General features: G+C 39.8%; 1 protein-coding gene and 1 long non-coding RNA gene across 2 annotated transcripts; one reads left to right on the top strand and one right to left on the bottom strand.

Moving 5' to 3' along the window:
• The first annotated feature begins 1,888 nt into the window (after positions 1-1,888).
• Positions 1,889-10,295, top strand: LOC148902911 (proliferation-associated protein 2G4-like). The gene is made up of 13 exons (XM_088993000.1): positions 1,889-2,091; positions 3,089-3,217; positions 3,291-3,396; positions 3,484-3,553; positions 3,639-3,731; positions 3,819-3,882; positions 3,953-4,031; positions 6,325-6,403; positions 6,515-6,648; positions 8,234-8,328; positions 8,396-8,523; positions 9,355-9,408; positions 9,497-10,295. The coding sequence occupies exons 1-13, from the start codon at positions 2,004-2,006 to the stop codon at positions 9,554-9,556; spliced, it is 1,179 nt and encodes a 392-aa protein (XP_088849126.1). The 5' UTR covers positions 1,889-2,003; the 3' UTR covers positions 9,557-10,295.
• On the bottom strand, positions 6,670-11,128 carry LOC148902910 (uncharacterized). Its single transcript, XR_016114553.1, has 3 exons — positions 11,096-11,128; positions 10,668-10,753; positions 6,670-7,233 (listed from the first exon to the last, which is right to left on the bottom strand). It is a non-coding gene; the product is annotated as an uncharacterized LOC148902910 (long non-coding RNA).
• Positions 11,129-11,243: the final 115 nt, after the last annotated feature.

Below are 11,243 nucleotides of genomic sequence, written 5' to 3'. Positions count from 1 at the left end.
TTTTGCTAGCTTCAGAGCTGTCCAACCTTAATGATGTCCATCTATTCTTGAAAGGTTGTCTTGAAAATGGCTTTATAATAATAATAATACATTTTATTTCAACCGCCTTTCAAAGCTCTCAAGGACACGTTACAGTCACAGACGAGCATAGATACAATAATAAATATAATGCAATCATAAATAGGAACAAGAGATAAAGCTACACAGAAAATGCAATTTTAAATACAATAGGTGGGTTTTGTGATGGTATTTGCTTTAAAACATAACTGCAAACAAATCCATTTCTTCTCCTCCTTCGGCCATTGTGGGTTGACAAAACCGCTATTAAATCAACGCAACTTTACAGTATATTTGCTTATGCAGCTCGCATCCGATACAGTGTGCTCGCTCTGGCCAGCATGCTCTTCACTAGCTGCTCGTGATACTCTGATTGGCTAGTGAGTATAGTATTGTATAGTATAAATATAGTTTCCAGTAGGCCTTGGGTTGCCAACTCGAATACTGATTAGTTAAAGCATCTACATTGATTTTTATGCTCCAGTGCCTGCAGAACTGATTGTGAAGGTGTCCAGGTAGATTTCTGACCCTGGTAACAAATGATGGCTGAAATGAGATTGGTTAAATGCTTAAATATGAAAACACACATCTGGAAGCAGCACAATAAGGGAAGAGCAATTAAAGTAAGCTGAAAGACAATATGGAATAATTGAATAAGAATTCATGGACAAAATATAATTCACATCAGTTTGTGATTCAGATATTTTAGGCCAGCACAGAAGGCCTTGCAGGCCTTGACGACCAACTACTGGTTTATAGGAAGATGCTCACCGACATGACACATGAAATTCGCGGCGAGATGAACGTTGAGTGTATGGAATAATATTCCATACACTATTCCATTGGAATATAATAGAGCTGTGTCGTTCGCGAACGAATCGGCTCTAAAAGACAGATATTCGAAGTTAACGCTTCGAGCCGGATCCTAATAAGTAGCCGCTTATTAGAGCCGACTTTTTTTCTCCCTTAAATTAAAGCCGCACGTGATTGGTCAAAATTCATGGTAGAAGACAGAGGGGACGGTTTTACACACACACACACACACACACACACACACACACACACACACACACACACACACACACACGCGCGCGCGCGCGCGCGCACTCAAAAGGGAAGGGGTTTCGAGACAGCGGTACAGAGCAAATAGATCAACCCCCTCAAAGATGAGGTACTTGGTATACAGTTTCTCTTCGCTAATGACGAGCTAAAACTTTTATCTGGATGATGCTTTTTTTATTTTTCCAAATTTTTACTAATATTTTACAAATTATTTCTCTTTTTTCACTCTTTTTCTCTCTTCTTCACGCACTGCAAAAAAAATTTCCTGAATGCTGCTTTTTTCTTTTTTTTCCAATTTTAAAATTGTAATTTGTAATGTAGTCAAAGTTTATGGTGTTTTACTGTAAATACTTAAAAGCTTATAAAGATACACAGAGATTGGAAATTTTTCTTGACCTTTTTTTTTTAATCAGAATCAGAATCAGAATACCTTTATTCGTCCCACAATGGGGAAATTTGCAATGAGTTGAGATGAATATGTTTTTGTACTTTGTGGTGGGCACTAAATAAAGCCATATTAATTTTTAAAATGTATATATTGTATGTTTTTTTAGAAATTAATTTTACATATAATTTTACCTTTTTTTGTCGTAAATTAATTTACGACATAAAATTCAGGCGCCGACTGAGACGGCTCTTTTTGATGATCAGAGCCAAAAGAACCGGCTCTCTAAAAATAGCCGGAATTCCCATTACTAGAAACTAAACATCAGCATAACGACGATGACTATCTCGGTCTGAGTTTACGCCTCTTTGGGGCGGGGTGGGATCTCTTGGTCCTGGCTTCGAAGCGTGCTTGGGCCATCGTGCTACTCGCTGACGCTTGCCGGGAGGATTGTTTGGGTGTCAAAAAGTTGCTGTGACTTCTTGGACATCCTGCCAACATGTCTGGGGAAGACGAAAAACCCGAGCAGACGGTCGCCGATGACTTGGTAGTGACCAAGTATAAGATGGGAGCCGAGATCGCCAACCGTGAGTCGTTTGGATAGTTTAACGTGACAGCAGCTGCCGAATGTTAGCTAGCCGATCCATGCAGACAGCTAGTCGAAACCGCTGTGTGGCAGCTGCTACTGTGTCTTTCATAAGCCGCAACCAGAGCACAAAGCACCCCGAACCGCAGCGAGTTCAATTGATTTCACCAGAGCCTTCCTTGTAATGTGACGAGTCGTTTGTCGCCATGCAGCTTTATCAATAGCACTGGCTCGCTCGCAAGCTAAACGGCTAAGTAATGCAAGCTAGCTGGTGCTAACAGTTAACGATGACCAAGTATCCAAAGTGTAATCTTCAAATGAAACATTATATAACACGTTGTCTATAGCTAATATTGTAGAGGCTTGTTCATAAGCCTCTGGCGATGATGAAGAGGCAAGAACAATTCTTTTGAGATAATGAATGTCTTGAAAACTGGCTCAAATCAAGTCCTACATTGCACAAACTCAGGGGGAAAATGATACACTTGATAGGATACGGTCTTATTAAATGTGTTTAGCTCAGACCTTTAATTGTAATAAATGTGTAAGTGAAGTTTCTCTTAAGTCACCATCTTTTTTAATACAAAGTTTCCCCTTTAAATTGAATAGACAACCACAATGAATCTATCGAAATAGACCTCTGCTGGATGTGCATTTCAAATGCACAGATACTATTAAAATTTATAATTGTGTAGTTATTCATTCACAGTCTCGTCATCTCTTATCTGAAAAAGTATATGCTCTTATTAACAGTAAATTATGATTTGGACAAATTAACACAGACAATACCTCCTTTATGAAATGCTTTAAAATTGGAATCTTTATTCTCACCAGTGTACCATTGTCTGTAAGAATAACTGCATTGAGCATAGGAGGGCATACCCCAAAGCACTGACACAGTATTCAAATATCAAAATGGGTTTATTCACATTTAGTTGTTTTCTACTGCACAACTAGCCAATCCAATTAATTGTCAAATATTTTTGTCGATCTTGCAGAGGCCCTGAAAATGGTAGTTGAGGCAGCTCTGGCTGGTGTTTCGGTGCTCAGCCTGTGTGAAAAGGGAGATGACTTCATCATGACAGAAAGTGGGAAAATCTTCAAGAAGGAGAAAGAGATGAAGAAAGGTGAGTTTTCTGTTTTTAGGATGTACGTGTATTGAGTTGTCATCAAATTGTAACATTTTCCCCCACCTCCCAGGTATCGCATTTCCGACATGTGTGTCGGTTAATAACTGTGTGTGCCATCACTCTCCGCTTAGGAGTGACCCCGATGTTGTACTAAAGGACGGGGATCTTGTCAAAGTGTAAGCTGTCTAAACAACATGCTATGTGAATGTTAGAATTCAAAGTAAGAAATTGCTCATGCTTTTCTATTTTGTATACCTGTTTAGTGATCTCGGCGTGCACGTGGATGGCTTCATCTGCAATGCGGCTCACAGCTTTGTTGTTGGTGTGACCAAGGTAAAAAGAAAGAAAGAAAAAGGATAATTTGCTTCGATTACACTGTTTGATTTGCAAATGTTCACTCTTTACTGTTCCTCTGTAGGAAAAGCCCCTGACAGGCCGCAAGGCTGATGTGATGATGGCAGCACATATGTGCGCTGAGGCTGCACTACGTCTTGTTAAACCCGGAAACAAGGTGACATTGTCATACCATCACATCTGATATGATTGGCATTCATGTGGCTTCCGCTATGGTCTAATCACTGTCGTGCCTCCCTCTCAGAACACACAGGTCACAGAGGCGTGGAACAAGATTGCAAAGTCATTCAAGTGCTCGCCAATTGAAGGTTGGTGACTTCTCTGCGCTCTATTGTGTACTCGCATTTGGTCCACCTAATTTGACATTGTTCTTCATAGGCCTGCTGTCCCATCAGTTGAAACAACACGTCATAGATGGAGAGAAAACTATCATCCAGAACCCAACGGACCAGCAAAAGTGGGTTCGCTAAACATTTGGTTATGCTGCGTTTCCACGAAACAGTATTTACACATACAGCGCGACAGAGTATGGTTTGGACCATAATTTACATATTGTCTTGCTGTGCATACAGTATACAGACGCTCCCCAACTTACGAACGAGATACGTTCCGAACTGTTGTGAATTAGTTCGTAAGTTGCTTCAGTGCTATATTTTGTATGGAATGTGTGTTTAAAGGACAACCGACGTCCCCGGACAAGTTGTGTCCATAATTTGTTAAATCACTTCAAATGACTCCTACTGAGTGTATTTTAATAGGATTCCACCGCATATAGCTATATTTTACGTTTTAAGACTCGTGCTGAATATTCAGGAAGTCTTGTTTTTGAGTTGGTGACGAGTCCGTACGTGACGTCACGAAAGGACCACCCACTGACCGTGAAAAGGACGCATCGTCGCATTGTCCTTCCATCACGTCAATGTATTTTGCTGTACTGTTTTTTTGAAAACCTTGTGTTACACCCAAAAGCCGCCAGAGGGGGTCCAAGCGCCATTTAAGAATTTGTCAGCCTGTGGAAACGGAGGTGGCCACAGGATGTCGCCATTTTGTGCCTCTTTTTTTTGTAAGAGCTTGTCCCCCAATGTTACCTCAAAATGGCCCAAATAAATTCTTTAATCGATTGCAAACATGTATGCTTTGCTCATCAGGACTATTTGAATCCTATTCATAACTGGATGTGTAACAAAAAAGTTTATTCTCCGAATCAGAAGCCATTGTTTGGATTCACAAGCAATGCAAGAAGTCTTGGCGTGACGTCACGAACTGGGGGCGGGACTTTCTGAAAATGCCCAATTCGCAGCTCATTTTTTTGCAGATTTTGGACACTTGAAGTCATTTTTATTGGTGGTTTGCATTTGAATAAAAATATCATACTGCATGTTTTGGGTATTTTAGATGCTATAAAATGTTTTTCTGGTGTCAGTTAAAAATAAAAAAAGTGATGTCGGTTGTCCTTTAAGGCTTATGTAAGTATGTTTAAAGGACAACCTACACCATTTTTTTGTTTCCTAACTGACATCAGAAAAACGTTTTATAGCATCTAAAATACCCAAAACATGCAGGCTGATATTTTTAGTCAAATGCAAAACACCAATATAAATGACTTAAAGTGTGCTAAAACTGCAACAAATTGAGCTGCGAATTGGTAATTTTCAGAAAGTACCGCCCCCAGTTTGTGACGTCACGCAAAGATGTCTTGCCTTGCTCGAGAATCAAAACAATGGCTTCAGATTCGGAGATGATGCTTTCTTGTTACTCATCCAGTTATGAATATGATTCAAAAAGTTCTGAAGAGGAAAGCATAAATGTTTGCAATCGATTAAAGGAGTCCTCCCATATCAATTTGAGCCGTCAATGACAGCAATGTAGCACCCATAAAATGCAGAAGATGGCGCCCAAGCTCCGTTGGAAATGGGCTGATTTGTCTGCTGGGAATTTGTGTCAAGTAGTATCAAATAGTAGTCTTGGTGCAACACACAATGATACACCATCACATTATTTGTGTTTTCCTCCTAATTTTGCCATCAACACGGATCAACACGAAGTTTTCAGACCAAACAAAGGACCGCAAAATGCATTGTGTGTCGCCTTCTCGGTCAGAGGCGTTCCGAATGTGACGTCACGCATCAACTCGAAAACAAGACTTCCTGAATATTCGAGTCTTGAAACATAAAATAAAGCTATATGCGGTGGAATCTTTGTAAAATACGCTCAGTAGAAATCATTTGAAGTGATTTTACAAATTATGGACATAACTTGTCCGGAGGCGTTGGTTGTCCTTTAAGGTTTATATAAATATGTTTACGGCTTGTATAAGTAACCTGTATTGGTTTATACTGAAAAATAACCATTTAATAAAATTGTGCTCTATAAAGATATGTACATGTACAACTGGAGAGAACACTACATATGTTAGAGAGTTAGCAAAAATGTTCATACGTACCATTGTTCGTAACTCGAATGTTTGTTAGTAGGGGAGCGTTTGTATCTACATACTACAAAAATAGTTGGGGTGAGAAGGCACGTCAAGGTTTTTGTTTGAGTTTTTTTGGGGGCTGCAGTTTGGTAAATGTTTGTTGTGTTGTGAAAAAAGAGAACAGCTCTTTTCATGAAAAAACGATATTGTCTAAAAGTATAATCTAAATTTTGACAACGGACTGAACCTCTCCGCTTTGTGAAAACAGCTTTGAGTGTGCTTCTCTCTCCCTTATGTGTGTTCCACCAATGGATGACTTTGTGTGTACTTGTAGGAAGGACCATGAAAAAGCTGAGTTTGAAGTGCATGAAGTATATGCAGTGGATGTGCTCGTCAGCACTGGAGAGGGAAAGGTGAGACAACCAAAATGTTCAAGTGTTTCTCAATTTTTTTTTTTATCTGCAGCTTTTAAAGAAAATGTATGTGATAAAATGAAACAATATTTTTTTTGTGTTGCAAATCAGGCAAAAGATGGTGGCCTGAGGACCACTGTTTACAAACGAGACCCCGACAAGGTGTACGGATTAAAGATGAAAACCTCTCGTGCGTTCTTCAGTGAAATGGAGAGGCGGTTCGATAAAATGGCTTTCACTCTCAGGTATTTTTATTTATATTTTTCTGTCCAATAACTTGTACAGTGTCGCCCATTTTATGACTGGCTGACTTCCGTCAAATGTATTCCTGACTGAATTTGTAACCATTTTATAACTTGTTGCTGTTTTAAGTCATTCAATCAATTGGTTCATTTCGTGAGGAGATAAATACACAGAGACAAAGATTTGAGAGTTTTCGTGTGCCATATTTATGGATTATTTTTTTTTGTATGGGAGCTCGATTTACACAGTGGGGCCTTGATATTAATTTTTTCCTGGAACATGCTTGTAACCTCAAATCATCTTTCCCCGCTGAAATCAATGGAAATGCTATTAATCTGTTGGAATCTCCCTGACAACCCAACAGCAGCAGCAACAAAAAAATAATACTACTCTGTTATTATTATTTAATAGCTAAATTTGATGCTTTGAGGACAAAGTGAGAGCAGATGCTTTGGAGACATTTGGTGGAGAGATTGTGAGTGTGTTGGGTGGATGATGATGTCACCAGGCAGACGAGCTCGAAGAAGACCAAGTCAAAGTTTGATAGAGGGCAGTTTGAGTCAGAGAGGAGCGTGCAGAATACAATCCTAGATGGAAATGGATCACACACATTGGTTACAAGAATATTGGACTTTCTATAGACAAAGTAAAGGACAATGAGAAGGCTGATGTCGAGGTTTTAACAGGTTGTGCATCATCATCATCATTCAGTCATTGTAGCTCCTGCACGGATGCGCGAGTCGGCCACCCGGCGGCAGCATGATACAGTCATGCGGACACAAACGAAAAAAAAATATTTCTCTTTTTGACAAATTATAAACAATGTCGATTATGATACATTGTCTATTCATTTTAACTCATTCACTGCCAGGCGAGCAAAAATGTGCCAACGCCAGTGCCAGGGTTCTTGTCATTGTCACTTGAATTCCTGGACCCAAAGCATATTGAGTTTTAGGACTACATAAATATAGTAGCGTAAGAAGCCTGGACTCTCTTGTTTCATCCGAAAAAAAGAGTTCCTACATTTTATGGGTTTGGAGTTATATGATCTTGAAATGAGGGCGGGGCTGTCTAAAATACAATGCAATACATACATAGTGGTTTATATAGGGCTGGAACAAAGAGCTAACATGGAAAAAAGGGCTATTCTGCCCCTTGTGGAAAAGAAAAAAACATTTCTAGAGGCCATGGCCAGCGCTTTATCGGCACTCAAGCATGAAAAAACAAAACCCAAACAAATTTGGGAATGGCGCTCTATGTCATATTTTCAATTCCAGAATAAATTTGTGAATGACAGTGAATGAGTTAATTTATTTTCAAACCTTGAATTTGCCTGTCCCAAACCATCTTGCCTCTTTGAGCTTCTTTCCAGTGCCTCATGTTAGTGGAGCACGGAACCTTAGAGCCATATTAGTATTTTGCATTCCCCCTGGAAAGACCTACCGTAAAATGTTAGGCAAGAACCGCTCACTGTTCATTTTATCCAAACTTGTCTTAACAGTTTTTTTCTGCATGTTCGCCTGTCTGTATTTTATTAGCCCATTGGTTTTGTAGCCTCTGATTTTTCACTCGTCTTTACTACCTCAGGGCATTTGAGGATGAGGGCAAGGCCAGGCTGGGTGTGGTAGAGTGCACCAAACATGAGCTGCTGCAACCATTCAACATTCTCCAGGAGAAGGAGGGTGAGCCGCCATCTTTCTTAGCCAGGTGTGCCGTGCACAGTTGAGCTAAGTTGTCTTGTTTGTGCAGGTGAATTTGTAGCTCAATTCAAGTTCACTGTGTTGCTTATGGCCAATGGACCACTGCGAATCACAAACAGCCTCTTTGAACCCGAAATGTACAAGTCGGAGAACAATTTGGAGGATGCAGAGTTGAAGGTGAGAAAGGTGTTTTCATTAGTGGGGCACTGCATCCATTTGACTTTGCATTGATTTTCAAAGCCATTAACTCATGCACTGCCATTCACAAATTTATTCTGGAATTAAAAATATGACGGACAGTGTCATTCACAAATTTGTTTGGGTTTTGTTTTTTCTGCCAATAAAGCACTGGCCATGGCCTCTAGCAATGTTTTTCCCTTTCACAAGTGGGCAGCGTTTCCCTTTTTTCCATGTTAGCACTTTGTTCCAGCTTCAGCTGTTATTAAAGCGCTATGTTCAGGGATCCGTTGACAATCGGAATCGCTTGGGAGTAAAATACCGTGCGATGAAACAAGAAAACAAATATGCTCCCTTACCTCGCTTTTCGCCAGTAAACATGCGATAAACATCATCGCATTTCTCACACTGTAAAAATGTCGTGGAAGAAAGATATCCTACACAAGAGTGACAATGGAATGGTGACCTCATTCTCGCTATTTTAATTTCCATTGGCTGGGATCTCTGGTAAAGCAATATGTATTGCATTGTATTTTTGACAGTCACCCTGTTTTCAAGCTCATATAACTCCATACCCACATAATTTAGGAATTAACAATTTTCTTCTAAAGAAGAAAGAGAGTCTAAGGTTTCTTACGCTGCATTAAATGTTTATGTAGTCCTAAAACTCAATATTCTATGGGTCCAGGAATTCGTGTGACAATAAAAAAAAACATGGCACTGGAGTGGACACATTTTTGCATGGCTGGCAGTGAATGAGTTAATTATTATAGTGTCTGAATCCTTGTGAGGTTGTTGGTCATTGTAATCTTTTTTTTTTTTTCGAAATAGACTTTGCTTCAAAGCTCAACCAGTCGTAAGGCTCAGAAGAAAAAGAAAAAGAAGGTTGGTTTTGCCATTTAGGTATTTTCTTGTAGTTGATTGGTCCGCCTCTTGTTTTGACCTCAAGACACTAACCCACCCCTTCATCAAGGCCTCAAAGACTGTGGAGAACGCGACAGGACAGCCAACGGAGACTGAAGCTGCAGAGTAAATCTGCCCATTGAGTAATTTGTGACGCAACCAAAGAACAGACGTCATATTCACTTCTGCCCCAGCTGTCGGAGCGGCAAGGTGACACCTCTGAAATTCAACAGCTGTCAATTTGAGATGAGGCTGCTCTTAATTATTTTAATTTGGCCACAAACTGTTTTGACACATCCTGAGTAAATCTTACTGTCCTTGCGATAATTTGTGTCTGCAACAGTGGGCGAAACTCATCCAGAGCAAATTGTCACGGGAATATTTAGCCATTTGACCCATCTCCCTATGCCACATAAGATATCGTCAGATAAAATTATATTCAGATGCCAAGTAGATGAAGAATGCTCACCTCAATGACATGAAGCATGTCCAAAAAAACCTTCAATTTGTGTGGTCAGAATTTTGTTGAAATTTTAATTCCTGATGCAGCCATTAAAACCCGAGTTATAGTTCTGACACCAACAATAATAAGCCTAATGTTGTGCTGCTATGTATACACTTCAAGGCAGCAAGAAAACTTGGTGGGCCAAATCGATTGCAAGCATAACAGGAGGATCAATTGATGAGATGAGGAAAAATCTAATTTTCTCAGACTGTTCCAACCTGTTACAGGTTCTGCATTCATTCTTGTCTCCATCAGGTCTGACAGTCTGTGTTTACATAAGAAGTCCAGATATGGATGATTTTGTAAAAACAAACCACTATTTCAGAGACTATTTTTGGAATCATTAAAAAACCATCTGACATCATTTGTTTATACTTTGTTTTGGACTATGTCGGGGGGGGGGGGGGGGGGTGTCATCATCATTTTTTAATTTTTTTTTTCATTTAAAGTCTGGTCATAACTGATGTTAATTCTCAAATAACCATCTACAGTATTAACAGTTGCACAGGAATATATCAGGTAGTTGTTTGGGGGAGGCGGGATCCTATTTGGGCTATTTTGCATGCAATGGGGCACAAACTCATATACAGTATGACAATTTCGAAAACTGTTTCAACAGTTGTGCATATGGAAGTTGGATTGCAATTTCAATGCTACTAAATCACTCAACTCGATCTATTGTGGAATTTAATTGACTTGTTTTCTGTTACAACCCGCCATCCATCCCTTTTCTTACCTGCTTATCTCCACTCGGGTCATGACATGCTTATCACCACCAGAGGGGACACTGAACTGGTTGCCAGCCAATATGTGGGATACCATCTGTGCTCACACACGGTTAAAATTGAGAGTTCCATGAACCTACCATGCATTTTTTTATGTAGGAGTAAGCCAAAGTACCCAGAGAACAGGCAATGGAAGAACATGCAAACTCAACACAGAAAGACGGCATCAAAACCTGTACTTTTGCACTTACTAGCCAACCGCCTGGCGCAACCCATTTTTTTAAATTTAGAAGTTATGTAACAACTTGACACTGTTACTTGTGCAAAATTAATTTTAGCACTTAAAATGTGTTTTAGATCACAGGCATGAGTTGTTCCCTAAATGTAACATATACTTTATTATGATTAACATCACTATTCTGTATTGCTGAATACCAACCAAGGACGCGTGTGCTCCGTAATCACAGTCGCGATCATGTAAGTCCTTTGGGTTGAAATGGAAAACTGAAGAAGGCAGAAGTACCCAAAGTACTCTCCACACTGACAGACACGTGACCGGAAGTGCGCTGGCGGCCATCATGCGTTGC

Source organism: Hippocampus bargibanti, linkage group LG01, assembly GCF_051943395.1.
Source record: "Hippocampus bargibanti isolate YZ-2025 linkage group LG01, ASM5194339v1, whole genome shotgun sequence".
NCBI lineage: Eukaryota > Metazoa > Chordata > Actinopteri > Syngnathiformes > Syngnathidae > Hippocampus > Hippocampus bargibanti.
This window is presented reverse-complemented; position numbering and strand designations above follow the sequence as displayed.